This window comes from Hemiscyllium ocellatum, chromosome 26 (assembly GCF_020745735.1).
Source record: "Hemiscyllium ocellatum isolate sHemOce1 chromosome 26, sHemOce1.pat.X.cur, whole genome shotgun sequence".
In the NCBI taxonomy this organism is placed as follows: Eukaryota; Metazoa; Chordata; class Chondrichthyes; order Orectolobiformes; family Hemiscylliidae; genus Hemiscyllium; species Hemiscyllium ocellatum.
This window is the reverse complement of record NC_083426.1, coordinates 39,947,313-39,964,805: the sequence shown is the minus strand read 5'-3', so window position 1 is coordinate 39,964,805 and position 17,493 is coordinate 39,947,313. Positions and strand designations below refer to the sequence as shown.

General features: G+C 41.8%; 1 protein-coding gene across 3 annotated transcripts in view; it reads left to right on the top strand.

The window, feature by feature from the left end:
• Positions 1 to 17,493, top strand: part of LOC132828425 (signal peptide, CUB and EGF-like domain-containing protein 3) — a 364,946-nt gene that overhangs the window by 233,835 nt on the left and 113,618 nt on the right. For all 3 annotated transcript variants that reach the window (XM_060845529.1, XM_060845528.1, XM_060845530.1), the window contains 2 exons: positions 5,351 to 5,467; positions 17,038 to 17,160. In XM_060845529.1, coding sequence (XP_060701512.1) covers positions 5,351 to 5,467; positions 17,038 to 17,160 — 240 coding nt within the window. The remainder of the gene's footprint in view (positions 1 to 5,350; positions 5,468 to 17,037; positions 17,161 to 17,493) is intronic.

Here is a 17,493-nt window from a genome sequence, read left to right as displayed (position 1 = left end):
AATAGAACAGCAGAATGGGAGGGGAAATATAATTGTAAAGGGGGGGGGTTAGGGAAATATTCACCTTCGTGATGGAGGGTTAAAATGTTATTATAAGTCATAGAACGTTTCATGCAGATTTGCTTTCCTAACCATCATGTGTTGGAACACAATTATTAACATGTCATGCATATCCATCAGCACCCCAGCCTGCTGTAATAACATACATGGGCTCAATGGAGGGAAACACATGTACTCACAAAACTGATTGTGTACATGATGTGTGTACCTGCAGCAATGACATCGGCCTCCAGTCGTCCAGTTACCTTGCTCCTTCCTAATGTTAATGTTAGGGATGAAGCCTTTCCATGTGAATCAGCTCATGAGAAGTCACAATCGATTGCAGTCTGGCTTGTTGTTGTTAAATATCTAATGATAGTAGTGAGGCCTGACAAAGCTACTAAACTGTAATAGTGAGGCAAGTACACTGGCTGCCACCAGCAACCAAGACCAGGGCAGACAAGTGAGGCTAACTCAGAAAGGGGGCTCCACTCAGGATCATCTTTTGTCATGCAAGCCTTTGGTGAAAAGCTATCTGAGGCGACCAACATAAACTCTCATTCAAAACAGTGTAAACCTTTAATAAACAGTGGGAATAATAAAGTTGCCATAGTCTCACCAGACTTTACGCAAGGATCGAAGTTCAGAAAGAGAGTCCTTTTTGGTAACCTCAACCAGTATGGGAATTGATCAATGTTGTTGGTGTCACTCTACATTGCAAACCAACCATCCAACCACTGAGCTAACTGACCTACCCAGCAGATCGTTTGTTGTCCTGCAGCACTGGAGCCAGCTTCTCTTGAGCTGCCCATGGGCACTGACCTCTTTAGCCACCTCAGCCCAGGCCGCCATCATTCAGATGGTTTCTTGCTGCCATCCAGTCTTTCTTCATATGTCCATCCTGCCATCCCAGGAATCATTTTGGTATACCTTCTCTGGGACTCCCTCAATAATAAGAATGTCCTTCCTCAGACTAGGAGACCAAACTTGCATACAGTAGTCAAGAGCCTCTGTATAACTGCAGCAAGAAAAACTGGTAACATCCCCTGTGCAAAACCCCACATAAGGTAATTAATCAACCAAGCAATCTGTTTCAGCAAAGCCTCTTATATCGCTCTGTTGAATTCCAGGAACAGTTATGAAATTATGTAAGCCTTAGAAACAGGGTGCTGTCTTAAGACTGTACATAACCATATAAACAACCTGTTCTACTGTAATCTATAAATAAGAAAAATGACTGATTTAAATGAGAATTCTGCATTCCAGGCCAAGGATTAATATCAGTAAATTCAATTGAGGGAGAGCAAAACAAAACTAAAATTTCTTGGAATTTATTGGTTCACTAAGGCGCAATTCCAGTACAACAATTGCATTAGATCTTTCAGAATTGGTTAAGTTTAAATAAGAGTTGGTGTGTTTTTGTTTGGAAAGCATTAACACATTTTACATTTGTTTGATTCTAATGAATTCTCCAAAGGCCTCACATTACATAGTTTGCAGTGTTTATGTTGGCTGCTAGCATTCAATTGGGGATCAGCGCTGGATTTTTGATGGTACTCCTGTGAGTTGTAGGATGCAGACAAGCCAACAGAAAACTTTAAATGCTTGTCATGGATGACAGGGCCAAGAGTATTTAAGTTAATGCTGCTTGCCTCATGCTGCTGAAATATTTCGTATGTGGAGTTGAATGTGCATTTCATACAGGTCAATAGTTCCTGGTTCCACTGGTTTCAGTTCACCGTCAGTAAACTGTGCTCAGTGGTCCACGATCTGCCATATGACTTACATCCATTATTACTAATTAACAGAGTTGTAGAGAAATAGTATCACCAATTCCTCTCCTCATCCACCATTCCTGTTCTCTCCTGGATATTGCTAAGGAATTGTGATGAAGAGATTGTTACAATTTCAAGACTCATATGATTCTTTTCACTCTTTACAATTGCATAGTTGTTTCTACAGTACTAGCGTATATGGTCTGGAAATTATAGTGGCCATTTTAATCAATAAAATTAATGGGTCAGGGTTGGGCAAGATGTTAACATTTTTAAAACCTCAAATCTGACCCCAGATGCCCTTTTTGGTTCTAATGGAAATGGGACAAGGGAAGGCAGGTTGGTCATTGAAATACAATAACGTGGCCGCCTGCCTCAGATGTAACCTGTTTTCCAGATTTAACCCTGGCCGGCCGAGATTCCCAGGCCTTGGGAAACTCGGCAGGTGAATGGAGGAGAGGACTGCTTCATGAAAGAGGTCAATAACTTGACAGCACTGCTTATGGAGCACGAGGATTCCTTACTCCTATCACCACTCCCTGTCATAACTTGCAGGTTATGGCCCCTCTTGACCCAACTGATGACTTATGACCTATGTCCAACCCGTAGCCTCATCTGGAGTATTCCTCACTAGACTTGATCCCAGACTGATTAATCAGGCTTGCATTCAGGCAGGTAAACTACTGAGGAAATAAAAGATACAGGCTTTGGATTGAAAACTTGCCCAAGCTCAAAAGTCCCATTCCAGTCAAGTCGAGACCTACAGAATCTGCTTTTGAAGCATTGTGTGGCCCGAGAGATTCACCATCACCCTTGCTTGAAATAAACTTATTGGATTCAAAGTTGTCTTCATAAGCCACAATGTTGTACCAGCTTTGGAATGGCCAATTTTGCACTCAGTTGCTGTATTTATTCATAATTAATTGGATAATAACAATAGCTTGAGTTTAACACAGAACCCTGCAGAAATGTATGAAATGGACTTAGACTGGAGAAGCCGCAGCACTGGTGAGACTCAGTGAGTGAGGGATACATAAGGAGTTTGAGCGCAAAACACTTCACAACATGTTGGGTGAAGAGTAGGTACTTAATAAGCTCTCTGTATAGAGTTGTTACACACTTGTGGAGCAGGTAGGACTTGAACCAGCACCTCCTGATTATTTCATCCTCCCCACTACTTCTAAAGCTTTTTGGGTTTTTAAACATAAAATCCTGTAGACTTTAGTGTTGTGTAAATTGTAGTGTCTTCCTTAAGCATAATGTTTAAAGTTGAAAGTGCACTTTCTGTTTAATGGAGAAGTGAAAAGATCAAAAAGAAATAACAATGGAAGCCTGAAGGTAGTTTTATTAAACTTCAACCTTTCATGTTCCATTTTTGTCAGGCTTGCATCAAGCTGTATTGTCATATCTCAAAGTCTGTGTAGTGACTTGCCTGCTTGACTACAATTGTTCCTGCTAGCTTTTGTCATAAATACCTACATTGCTTCAGTTATTCGTCCTTTCATGTATTCAACATCATCCCCCCCACCCCTCCAACACCCATAGGGATGGCACGGTGACTCAGTGGTTAGCACTGCTACCTCACCGTGCCAGGAAACTGGGTTCACTTCCACCTTGGATGAGAGTTTGTTTTTGTACATTCTCCCTGTGGTTGCATCAGTGGCCTCCCACAATCCAAAGATGTGCAGGTTAGGTGGATTGGCGATGCTAAATTGCCCATAGTGTCTAGAGATGTACAGACTAGGTGAGTTAGCCATGGGAAATGTAGGATCATTGGGAGCAGGGTCTGGGGCTGGATGGGATGCTGTTCAGAACATTGGTGCAGACTCGATGGGCTGAATGGCCTCTTGGTGCACTGTAGGGATTCTATAATATCTGTCTGCTCCTTTGACCTCTGATCATTTCACATCACTCAGGCAGTTGGGATCAGTTTGGATGTTTGCCACATGTCCTCGGTATTTGCACAGCTCTAGGTGACCAGGACTGCACTTGCACTCCAACTGTGATCATGCCAAATTGTCAACTCCACTGCCATTTTAAACTATACTTGTTGAGTTTCACCACCTCAATATAGAATGATCCCCAGGATAGTGGTGCTGATCAGCACATGGTTCAATGGTGGACTTTTTACAATAAATCATTCCACCTGCTGGCAGACCCTTTAGGAAAATGTTTCTACATTTAGCAGGTTTGCCAAGAGAGGATCTGTTTAGATACAATGTTATGTGACATTTATGTTGAAGATGTGGAGCTGATCAATTGACATTAATTAGATTGCGTTATTGTAAACTACAAAGTTATTTACTTTCATTTTGCTGCAGGCAGATTTCCAAGAAGCTCAGCACTTAGCAAATCACTTTTATTCAGGGTAATCGGTATAGTCTCTGATCTAAGAAGTTAAATTCAACTTTTGATTTTTAACCCCAATTCAAATTTCAATATGGTGACATTAAACCTCAGCTTCATGCCAACTCCCTGAGCTTGACCAGTTTCGCTCAGCCCTCTGGGGTAGACGGTAGGATCTGGAGGGATTGAAGAGAGGGCAGCATGTGATAACACACATGAATGTATCCCACTAAAGAGATGGTAACATGGACACACTGGGGATGGTCAGGCAATTGAAAAATGACCGAGATAAATCTCGTAGCGAAATAGCTTGCTTTAAACGACTGTAATTGTTCTGTTTTCCTAGTAAAACCCACCAGGTTTCCAGTTTAGATTAGATTAGATTACTTACAGTGTGGAAACAGGCCCTTCGGCCCAACAAGTCCACACCGACCCGCCGAAGCGCAACCCACCCATACATTTACCCCTTACCTAACACTACGGGCAATTTAGCATGGCCAATTCACCTGACCCGCACATCTTTGGACTGTGGGAGGAAACCGGAGCACCCGGAGGAAACCCACGCAGACACGGGGAGAACGTGCAAACTCCACACAGTCAGTCGCCTGAGTCAGGAATTGAACTCGGGTCTCAGGAGCTGTGAGGCAGCAGTGCTAACCACTGTGTCACCGTGCTGCCCACTTGGGCTGTCTGATATTCAGGTTTGAATTGAATTCGGACTAAAGGTAATAATCAGATGAAATCACAGTAATCTAAGTTCAGGCTTGAAGGATAGCAACCTTGGTAAGAGGGTAATCAGTTCCAAGGAGTTATAATCATCAGTTTGAGAAGACAGGGAAGTAGGAAGGGGGAGCAAAGGCCTGTATAACTGATATGATACATTAGCAACTTCCAGTTCCTCTACTCAGTGTTTGAACTAAAAGGGAAAGCAGCTGATTTCAGTTTTGATGAATTCCAGATTGACACGTGTTTCTGTACAGGGATAATCTGATGTTCCAAATGAAAGAAAGAGCAGAGAGACTTGAAATTATATAGCGCCTTTTACAACCATTGGAAATCTCAAAGCACTTTACAGGGAATAATTTATTATGTGTGGTCACTTTTGCAATGTGCATCGTGAAGCTGTTACTGATGGTGTTTAATCTTGTGTTGTTTTGATCTTTACCTATTCATGACTTCTCTTCTCACAGAGACCTGTGCTGTGAACAATGGAGGGTGTGATAGCACGTGTCAGGACGCTGTCACAGGAGTCCGCTGTAGTTGTCCTGTTGGATTCACATTACAACCCGACCGGAAAACATGCAAAGGTAAGTCCGCATCCCACCTCTCCACAAAAATATTCACTACTCACAGCGCTGATCACGCAGTTCAGCAAAATGTTCGGATAAATCACAGTCTTTTCATTCAGCTAAATATTTGAATTAATATTGCAATGCCTGAAAAACCAAAAAAAGACAAATGCTTAAGCCAAGATTGAAGACTTGTATTTCCTTAAAACCTTTGGCTGCAGTACATTTAGAAATATACTTGTATGGCTTAGAATTGAATTTTCATAAAATGGGACAAGAAATTCACTTGTCTGACGGAAACGATTTGGTTTTCCCCAAATGCATGTGGTTTTGAGAGACAGTGTACATTAGCCCAGGTTGATCACAGTCATTAAATTAGAATCTAGGAGCTAGGTTAAGCCATTTGGCCCTTTGTGCCTGTTGTATTACCCAATCAGATCATGGCTGACATGGTGATAGTACAAGCTCTAGTTTTCTGTCTGCTCCCTGTAACTGTCAACTCTGTTGTTTGATAAAAATCTATCTGACTCAGCCTTAAATAAAATGAATGACCCAGCCTACACAATATTGGGATAGAAATTCACCTCAAATCTGTCTTCAGAGTGAAACATCTTATTCTTAAACTATGAATGCTAGTTATTTCTCCCGCAAGAGGAAACATCATCTGTCCATTCCCCTCACGATCTTATATGTTTCAATAAGCTCGTCCTATCTGCGTTCAAATGGCAGTGATAATGGACCTAACCTACACAACCTTTCTTCAGTCAGAATACCTTTCATTTTTAGGAATGAGTTCAAGTGAACCTTGTCTGAACTGCTTCTAAAGCAATTATATATTTTTAAAATAAGAAGCTGAAGAGTGCACATTGTGTAGATAGGTCTAACCTGTGGAATATCAAAACAGCAGCCAGCTTTCCATTTCTCGCTGGGGGTATTTCCAACCTTTTTGATGTGTACTCTGTGAGCAAAGGAGCATTTTGGGACTCTGCTAAAACCTGTGAATTCCAACTGTACTGCCCGTAGCATTTGTTACCTGGAAAACATCAAAGTAACATGATGCCTGGAATAGCGTGTGTGACTTGATATACGTTTCAAAGTCATCTAAACTTTTCTGGCTGGTGTACGACAGTGGGAGGGAGCTGAGCGATTGGCAAGAGATGACAGAAAATATAGAGAAGGGAAGGAAATAGAGGGAGATTGCTGTGGATGAATGAGTGAAGAAAAACAGCACTAAGGGTAATGAATAAGCAATGAGCCTGAGAAAGGAAAAGAACCAGAGCAAAAGAGAATAGTGCAGCAATATCATAAATTCATTCAAAAAGAACATGTTTACAATGCCACTGTACAAAGGCCAGAGCATTCTTGCTCCAAACTCTGTAAATAGAGTGAAACCATCGAGCTGTAACTTGAAACCATTCCGATGAAGTAAGAAAGCTCAATAAGCAGCTGAAATGTCTCAAACGTACAGAATGCAGTAATCAAGGCTGGATGACCCCTGGGGTACCAGCATGAATTATGTAAATGAAAGACTGATTCATTTAAAGGTTCAGAGGTCCTTCTTGATGTCTGTGAATGACAGGAGAGTTTGCTTCAGAACTTCAATAGTTTAGAATTGGGTATACGAGGGACTCTCAGAGGAAGTACATAAAGTGAATTGCTGTGTTGTAGTGGTAATGTTCGTACCTCTAAGTCAGGAGGCCTGGGTTCAATCTCCACCTGTTCTAGAGGTGTGTCGTAACACCTTTGAACAGTTTTTTTTTATGATTAGATTACCTACAGTGTGGAAACAGGCCATTCGGCCCACTGAATCCACACCGACCCTCCGAAGAGCAACCCACCCAGACCCATTCCCCTACATTTACCCCTGCACCTAACACTACAGGCAATTTAGCATGGCCAGTTTACCTAACCTGCACATCTTTGGGAGGAAACCGGAGCACCCGGAGGAAACCCACAGAGACACAGGGAGACACACTGACTGTGTGGAGTTTGCACATTCTCCCCGTGTCTGCGTGGGTTTCCTCCGGGTGCTCCGGTTTCCTCCCACAGTCCACACTGTTGGGCCGAAGGGCCTGTTTCCACACTGTAATGTAATCTAATGTACAAACTCCACGTAGACAGTTGCCCGAGGTGGGAGTTGAGCCCGGGTCCCTGGCGCTGTGAGGCAGTAGTGCTAAACACAGAGTCACCGAGCCGTGGTTGATTAGAAATGTCTGTCAAGTGAATCGAATGGGCCCATTATGTCGTTGTTCTTGCCATATATAGCAGTTTTCTTTTCTGCTTAACAGTATTTCTCAACAATGACCTGCCCCTCAGTGATATAATCAGTGTGTCCATGATATTCAGTTCCACTGCCCTGCTTTCTTCCTTGACTCCGTGACACTCACTGTATTCCCTGGCTGCTTGTTCATCAAAAGCCATCCTTTCCAGTTCCTCACAAAGACTTGGTACTCTCAGCATCAAAATTTTTATCCATTGTCCATGTTCAACATATCCAAGACTCACGTCCTGTCCAGTATTAAATGTAAGGTGTTTCTGGCTGAATTATTGGACATAATTAATGAATATATCTTCCCCCATTGATGATGAATTTGGAGACAGGAGGGGGGCATTAAGTCTGCCTGTTAGTGGTCTCCCTGAACCCTGCTACCATCTCACCTCTGTCAGAACTATGACCAAGAAGAACCCAAACTTGACCTTTCCATCCCTCTGCCAATTGAGACGTTTAAGGAGCCAATGTATGATCACAGCTACTGAGAGACCCAGGTGCAGACTGACATATCACTGTGATGTAACATCACCACCAGCTTCTAACTTCTGAGGTGTCTTACTGAAAGGCACTCAGTATATCTTCGAGGAATTGAGCATCAGGAAAGTGGGGCTGAACCACTGAAACTTACTCCACACTGTTGCTGCTGGATCCTCCTCTCCACGATGCTCACACATCAAACTCCCTGTCCTACCCGCACAATGCACATCACTTATGCAGAAGAGTAAGAGAGTCCTCCAGTTGTCATGTCTCCCATTGCCTGGCTAGTTTTTTTTTAGATTACTTACAGTGTGGAAACAGGCCCTTCGGCCCAACAAGTCCACACCGACCCGCCGAAGCGCAACCCACCCATACCCCTACATTTACCCCTTACCTAACACTACGGGCAATTTAGCATGGCCAATTCACCTGACCCGGACATCTTTGGACTGTGGGAGGAAACCGGAGCACCCGGAGGAAACCCACGCAGACACGGGGAGAACGTGCAAACTCCACACAGTCAGTCGCCTGAGTCGGGAATTGAACCCGGGTCTCAGGCGCTGTGAGGCAGCAATGCTAACCACTGCTTGTTTGTTTCTCAGATTGAGAGAATCCTTTAACCTGTAATGCGGGGGTGCTGAGGGAGTGGTCCTTTGACTGTGACCTTCACAACACACGAGCAATCAAAACCAGGATAGTATGCATGAGCTTTAGTTCATGACCACACCCTCTCTTTCGAGAACACACAGACCAGAGTTTCATTTAGCTTTTAACTCCTTCACTACTTACCTTGAAGGGCAAAACATAAAAAATGTCTGCAAGATGTGCTTTTCTGCTGAAATGGCATGAGCCAGTGTTGTGGGAAGATAGCTTCTTTGTTATCTCTGTTATCTCTCTCCCTTTGTTTAAAGTTTCCCTGACACCCTATAGGTGTGACCATCCATGGGTCCTACATGGGACACTGATGGACAGCACTGAATTTACATCATCAGTCTTTTCTTTCATCTGTGGTAGTCCTCTTTCAAAATTGGCAGCACAGTGACTCAGTGGTTAGCAGTGCTTTCTCTCATGCACCAGGGACCAGGGTTCAATTCCAGCCTTGGGCGATCGCCTGTGTGGAGTTTGCACATTCTCCCCATGTCTGCATGGGTTTCGTCCGGGTGCTACGATTTGTTCCCACAGTCCAAAGATTAGGTAGGTTGCTAAATTAACCCCTAGTGACCATAGATGTGCAAGCCTGATGGGTTAGCCATGCGAAGTGCAGGGATAGATTAGGGGGTGGGTCTGGGAGGGATGCACTTTGGAGGGTTGGTTTGCACACGATGGGCCAAATGGCCTGCTTCCGCAATGGAAGGGATTCTATTATTCGAAAAGTTAGAAATGTCTGTAGTACTTTGGAAAGATTGTCATGACAGATATAACAAGTGCCATTCTTTTCTGGAGTCTCAACTCTCTTCATATTAATTAATGAATAAGTACAGAACTTTACATCAGAGTTTGTAGAGTATGGTAAATTATAAGTTACAGGAAATTCTACGCAGCTGTATAGACAAATTGAATAGACTGATATGTGGCAATGGAGTTCAGTACAGGCTAGTTTGTGGTTTTTTGAATCAAGCACAAATTGGAGTATTTTATAAATGTAGAAGGAATAGAGGATCAAAGAGATTTGACTATACACAAATCATTAATAGCTATTAGACAAGTAGAAAAATACAAAGTAATGTAATATTGGCCTTTACCTCAATGTGATCTGAAATACATAAGAGTGGAAGCTATACTTCAGTTGTATAGAGCCTTGGTCAGACCCCCTCTCCAGAATAGTGTTTATTTTGAACATCGGACTTCAGGAAGGATAGTTGGCTTTGGTAAAATTGGCAAAGCATTAAGGATTAAGTTATGAAAGGGGTAGGAAATTTGAGGGAATAAAATGAGAAAAATGGAAATAAAGATAGATACAAGGCATATTTTATGAAAAACTTACATACAATTAGCATGATCTTCCTTTCCCTTTAACTATATTATTTGTTGCAATTGTACATTACAGCACTGTAGCTAGAACTTTGTTTACAGATTCAACGAAATAGACTCCATTTAAGAAAGGGTAACTCCCAAGCTGTGATTGAACACTGTTCAAGTGTGAAACAGATGGTCACCCATCTCCCTGCAGTCTTTGGTGTTTCTTCATACACGACAGCTCAACCCTGTTTGAGCGTGTGCAAAATCTCTCTCACTTCATCAGTGCAAAGGTTCAGCTGCGAATTTCTTCCGGCGCTGATCCATTTCCACCTCAGATATTAACACTATTTTCCTGTGAGTTCTAGAAGTAGCATTTTTGAATTAGCAGTGCTCACGTTAATTGCAAAACCAAGTTGTTGAGACTGTGCTTTCAAATCTGACTGTTATGTTTGCCAATATTTTCAGAACAAGTGGTGACTCAAAGTCATCTCTGTTCAGCAGGATCACATGTATTGTTGGCTTAGCGCAATTCCTTCAGTTCTGAAGGAGGCATATTTTCACTTAGTGGAGGTGGGGGGGGGGTGGTTAAGAAAAGAAACACTTGTACTGAGATGGTGCCTTTCATGTTCCCAGAATGCCCCAAACCCATTTGCAGCCAATGCATTATTGTTGAAGTGCTTTGGAATTGAATGAGGAAAACAATTTTGTTATAAAGCCTTATAAAGAGCTGTGAAGCAATGGTAAGATAATCTGTTTGATGGTGTTTGTTGCACTGAACACTGGGAGATCTCTCCTAGTCTTCAAGTTGTCCATTAAAGTCTTTTCATGCACCAGAGAGGCTGAATAGGCCTTAACCTGATGTCTTATTTCAAGCTTGATAATGCTGTCAGGTGTTAGCATGAATATGGTGCTTAAGACCTGAAGTGAGTTTTGAACGTCCAACTTTCAGTCAGGCAGGGGTTGCCATTGCTCGAGGTCAAGAATAATAGACAGCAGACCAGACCTAAGATGGCACTGTTGAAAATGTGTTGCTGGTTAAAGCACAGCAGGTCAGGCAGCATCCAAGGAACAGGAAATTCGACGTTTCGGGCCAGAGCCCTGATGAAGGGCTCTGGCCCGAAACGTCGAATTCCCTGTTCCTTGGATGCAGCCTGACCTGCTGTGCTTTAACCAGCAACACATTTTCAGCTCTGATCTCCAGCATCTGCAGACCTCACTTTTTACTCTAAGATGGCACTGTGTGTGGCAACATTGTACACTTTTCACTGTACTTCTGTAATTCTGTACTTGAGTACATGTGAGAAAGAAGCTTAAATCAAATCAAACTAAATCAGTGTTGTAACATGGGGGAAGGACATTAGTGATGTTTAATTGCACACAGAGATGATATCATCACAGCTCCCACCAGCCACAAGCCACGCCTCCTAGAAATGAGCACACAATATAACCGGGAAGGAATAAGCACAAGCCCCTTCCTGCCTCAATATCAGGCACAGGAATGATCCAGTGCAGAGTGCTGCTGACACAAAAATAAAACTACTGGACATAATGATGGACTGACAGGATAAAACCTGGACTGTCCAGTATAACACTGGACAGTTGACCACCCTACTTCCAACTTTGAGGATTGCAGTTTGTTAAAGTACCATCATTATAAATTGCAGAGGTGAAAGCGTGGCCTGCTGACGCACCACATCACCAGCTCACACCAATGTTGACATTTATTTTAGAACCTGAGAGTGGTTCCGCCACAGAAGGAGACCATTCGCCCTATTGTGTTCCTGCTAAGATGGGCAATCTGGCTGTTCCTATTCATCACTTGCCTACTTCTCTTTTAGGGTAATTCTCCAATTGACAGTGTATTCCAGCTCCTAACCATTCACTGTGTAAAATAATTTCTCCTTATGTTGTGTTCAGCTATTTTGGCATTCACCTTAAATCAATGTCCTCTGATTCTTGATCCGTTGTCCAAAAGGAACTGTTGTAGAGTCATAGAGATGTACAGCATAATAACAGACCCTTCAGTCGAACTGGTCCATGCTGCCCAGATATCCTAAATTAATTTAGTCCATTTGCCAACATTTGGCCTATATCCCTCTAAACCCTTCCTATGTATGTACCATCCTGATACCTTTTTAAATGCTTTAATTGTACCAGCCTCCAGCACTTCCTCTGGCAGCTCATTCCATACATGCACTACCCTCTGTATGAAAAAATTGCCCCTTAGGTCCCTTTTGCATCTTTCCCCTCTCCTCCCTATCTACTCAGTCCAGACCACTCAGGACTTTGAACACCTCAATCAAGTATACGCCCAATATTATTTCTCTTAAGGGGAGCAACATTAGCTTCTCTTGTTTGTCCGTGTAACTGAAGTTCCTCATCCATGGGAACATTCCCTCCAAATCTTTTCTGTACTCTCTCTAATGTTTTCACATTCTTCTGAAAATGAGGTGCCCAAAATTGGATAGTTCATGTTGAGTCAATGTTTTATACAAATTTATCATCATTTCCTTGGTTTTTTATATATTTCTTTACTCTAAAGGCATGGAGTCCATGTACCACCTTCCTTGATTTGTCTATATGCACCCAAGGTTCTACATCCCCTTTAGAATTGTGAAATTCAGCCTGTATGGCCTTCCCTCATTGTTCCAACCAAAATGTATTAGTATTCTCTTCTTGTATCAAATTTCATCTGCCACGTGCAGTCTGTTGTTAAGCTCATTACAGTTCACATCGTTTCCAAGCACTCTGACACCTGCAAGTTTTGAAATTGTACAAGTCCAAGTCTGGGTGATTAATATAGGTCAAGAAAAGGTGTGATGCCAGTATCGAAACTTGGAAAATCTCCAGGCTGTAAAATAAAACACAGCCGTTCTGTTTCCTGTCAGTCAGGCACTTTGGTGAACATCTGCCTCTTACATTTTTATTGCGGGGAAGTGGTTTATCTGACACTTTATCAAATGTCCTTTGTAAGTCCATGGTGCATTATAAATGGTGTTGGACCTTCTTTATAAAATCTTTGCACATCCAATGTCTTAACTCACTCTTTTTGGTATTGCTTTGGCAACAACCTTTCTGTAGTAAAGATAACTGCAAATTTCTCATTTAATAACTCAGCCAAATTTCACGTTTCTCCCAATGTGAATTGTCTTTTTGGTGCCTATTCAGCCCTGTGCTCCTTTTTGTTACATATATGCCTGAAAAAGTCTTTTAAGTTAATGTCTGCAGATTCTCCTTATATTGTCTCTTTGCTTCTCATTTATCTTTCTCTTCCCTTCTGAACTTTTGTTTTCTGAACAGTCTGGTTCTGACTTGGATACTCCAGCTGACCTCTGCCATAGGAATCAGTCTGGTAAATCTTTGTTGCACTCCCTCCATCCTTCCTCAGATTTGGAGACCAAAACAGCACTCAATACTCCCAAGTGTGGTCTCTACCAAGCTCAGTACAATTACAGCTCCAAATTATTCCATTCTTTGATTTTAACTGTTAATTAGTTCTTTATCCATGTCAATGCAGTATCCTCAATCCCATGCATTTTAATTTTATCTCTTATGAAGGACCTTATCAAAAGCCTACTGCAAAACCAAGAAAGCCATATCCAATGGCTCCCCCTGTCACTCTATTAGTTGCATCCTACAAAGATTCCAATAGGTTTGTCACACTTGATTACCCTTTCATGAAGTTCATGAACAAGAAAGGTTTGGAGGGACATGGGCTAAGTGCAGGCAGGTGGGACTAGTTTGGGAACATGGTTGGCATGGACTGGTTGGACCGAAAGGTCAGCTACTGTGCTGTATGACTCTGTATGAACCTATTCATATCTCAAGCCTTGTGATATAAATGTACATCTGGGTTGTGTAACTACAGTGTGTTTATTGCTATGTACAAATGGAAGCATTTATGGGTGATTGAGCCAATTTGCATATGGTTTGGGGTACAGAAATTAGCAGAAGTCAAGATGAAAGGAAAGAATGGTTATCAATCGAAAAATATATAAATTGTCATTATAAAAACATGGAGTGTTGAAGATGAAGTGTTTCTAGGTGCAGTTTGTAATAGTTAGAAAATCTGTTTTTATGCATACAAAGGGAAATAGCTGGTAGATTAAAAGCTCCATTGAAATGGAGGTTATCCAATTCCCTTGTGCAGCTCATTATCCAGCATCAAGTGAAATACAAACTGCCAATAAATCCAGTCCTTTGGGTGTTTCAGAGCAAGTAGCTTAGTCATTAACAAGCACATAAATCAGCCAGTGATTGCCAGTTTCATGCAGTTCATTGTTGTGTGAAAGTGAATATTCCTTCATAAAATTCACTGGATTATTAAATGTTTTGAAACCATTTTCAGTACCATCTGAAAATTATACTTACTGATGAGGAGCAGTCCCAGATAAAATGTTAAAATATATTTTCAAGTTAGTGAGAGCTTTCAAAGCAGCAGGGAGCAGCCCAGCTATAACTGGGAAATCTTGACTGCTCCATCAATCTGTCGAAAACAAAAAGCCGGAACTTTCCAGACAATTGAACACAATGAACTTTGGTTACTATTCCTAATGGGAGTAAGCTTTGTTACTGTCCTATAATGGGGCTTTGGTTATTGCTCTGTAACAGCGCTTTAGTTACAGCCCAATGTTGGGGCTTTGGCAACTGCCCTATAATGGGGCTTTAGTTACTGCCCAGTGTTGGGGCTTTAGTTACTGCCCAGCGTTGGGGCTTTGGAAACTGCCCTGAAATGTGGGATGGACTTTGGTAATGTCCCTTTATCAGAGGCTATTATTTACCATGTTGTAGGAGGAGATGTTTTATCTGTTGTTCATAAGAATATGATCCAAATTTTAAAATGCTGGAAATACTCCGCAGCACTGGCACTATCTTTGAAGTTAGAAGCAGTGTAACAATGTATCAGAACTGTGAAAAGTTGCAGCTTCCTGCAATACATTATCTCCCCCAGTCTGCCAACATCTGGGAATTGAAACCTGAATTCAAATCACTGAGAAAATTCAACAATGGGAATGGTCTAATGGTTGGGCCCTGTTACATCATAGTCATTGCCTCGCCTTCCCTGCACTGTCCCTAACATTACACTAATCATCTATCTAATTTCTTACTCATTCCCAAATTTTACCTGGAATTCTCATAAGTTAGAGTCTAGTAGCAGCTTTTTATGTGGAAATTAATTAAATGCTTTTTGAGAAATGGAACATGCAATATTGGCACATTTACCAAAGTCAACTTGAGTTACTCCCTCAAAGAATCAAGGCCATTATTCAGGAAGCAGCTTTTCCATCTAAAGCCATGTTGATAGATCTTGCTTTGCTTCTTTTTCAGATCATTGTCAAATTTATTCCCAATAGTTGACTCCATCTTTCTAGAATTAAAGACTAATAGGTTCGGCGTTACCTGTGATTGCTTGGTTTTGTCCTTTCTGAATCTGGGCATTATATCAGCTAACTTGCAATCAATCTACTGACACCTCCCTGATGTTGATTCACGTTTTCCTTCTAATAGTTAGTGCTTCATTAATTCCACCAGTCATCTCTGCCCACACTCCAAGCCAAAAATGATTTAACCTATGGAGTTGTTTATTTTAATCCCTTCCAATTCAATGTCATTTATTCGACACTAAACGTTGTGGTCATGCTCCTGAAAACTTTGACTTTAAGCAAAGCAGCTTTAAACAGATCGGAGTTTCCCATTACAACCAACATAAACACTATCTTTACATTTTGTAAAACCTTGCTCCTGGGGGGAAAAGAAATAACATAAAACATTATACCTTGTTTGGAAATATTGTTCATTGTTAAAATTCCTACTTTAATAAATGAAATAATTTTTGAATTAAGATAAATTTTAAAATGTAAAGGTAAAATGCTAACTCTTTCTGCTAGCCTCCCATGTTCTGCCTCTCTCGCTTACCAATCCTTCATCCATCACCTCTCTCATTTGTTGCTCATGCAATCTCCCACTTGTCACAAATCATGTTGTCAGCTTTTGACCAACCCTCCCTTGCCTTTCCCACTCACCACTTACCTCTCCCAAACACAGTGTCCAGGGCTTAACTGCATAAAATCTAAAGCTGACAGTCCAGTGCAGTGCTGAGGGAGCCTCTCCCTTCTACTTGATTGAAAAGATCCCATAGACACGACATTGAAGGAAAGTTCCCCTGGTGCCCAGCCCAATATTTAGCCCTCAAGGTTATCAAACAGATGATCTGGTCATTTTCTCATGTTGTTTATTTTATGAATGTGGTTAGCGATGTTCATGGAATATGGATGTTGGCTGACACAATCAAAGCAGAAGCAGATAAAAGGAGAGACATGTGTGTGTGAGAGAGAGAGAGAAAGTTACTTGTCAAATAACAAGTATTTTCTTGTATCCTCTTTAAAAGTGAGCTCATGATCAAAACCACATCAAGAACAGGCACCATATCTTTTTGATAATGTTTTATTTGACTGTGTGACTGTTCACTATATTACCAGGAGGTTGGTGCTAATCCTATGGAATTATTTGTTTCCACTTCTCTTTTTTTTGATGGCTGTCTTTCTCCCTCTCTCTCTATGGCCCTCTCTCGTCCTCCCTCTCACTCTCAATGCTTCTCTTCCCATCCCAATTTCTCTCTCTCGCTCTCTCCTCTCTCTCTATCCTATACCTTGCTTTCATTTTGTATCTCTCTTTCTATATATCTGTACTGGTATCCCTCTTTCTCACTCTGACTTCTCATTCTGTCTGTCTTTCACGCTCTTTGCTTCCTCTCTCTCTAACTTTCTCTTTGCCTTCTCTTTCTCTCTCTTTCTGTGCCTCCCCTCTCTCTGCCTTCTCTCTGTCTCCTTATTCTCTATAAGGCTGCCTTGCTCTCATTCTCTTGCTATCTCCCATGCAGATATTGATGAATGTCGCCTGAACAATGGAGGCTGTGACCATGTCTGCCGGAACACCATTGGAAGCTTTGAGTGCAGCTGCAAGAAGGGCTACAAGCTACTTACAAACGAAAGGACGTGCCAAGGTAAGTTAACATTCTTTTGTGTTTCTGTTTTATTTGTTTTCTGTGCAGCCAGGGCAATCTCACTTTTATTTACAAGTTGCAGTTTAATTTCTTGACCAGAGGGGTTGCTGTTTGTGAGTCACCCGGCAACAGACTGGATATGAGAAATGATGGTTTTCACCAACACTGAAACATAAAGCAGTGGCTGCAGCCGTTGCTAACCAAGCAGTGAACCCTTGTGCCTGCTCTGCGTGCTGTCTCTGCAATGGTGATACCACGGTTTGACAGCCAGACATTACCATCATCTGTCTGCTAAAACCAACAAGATTGGAGTTTAGATGCAACTCTACCATT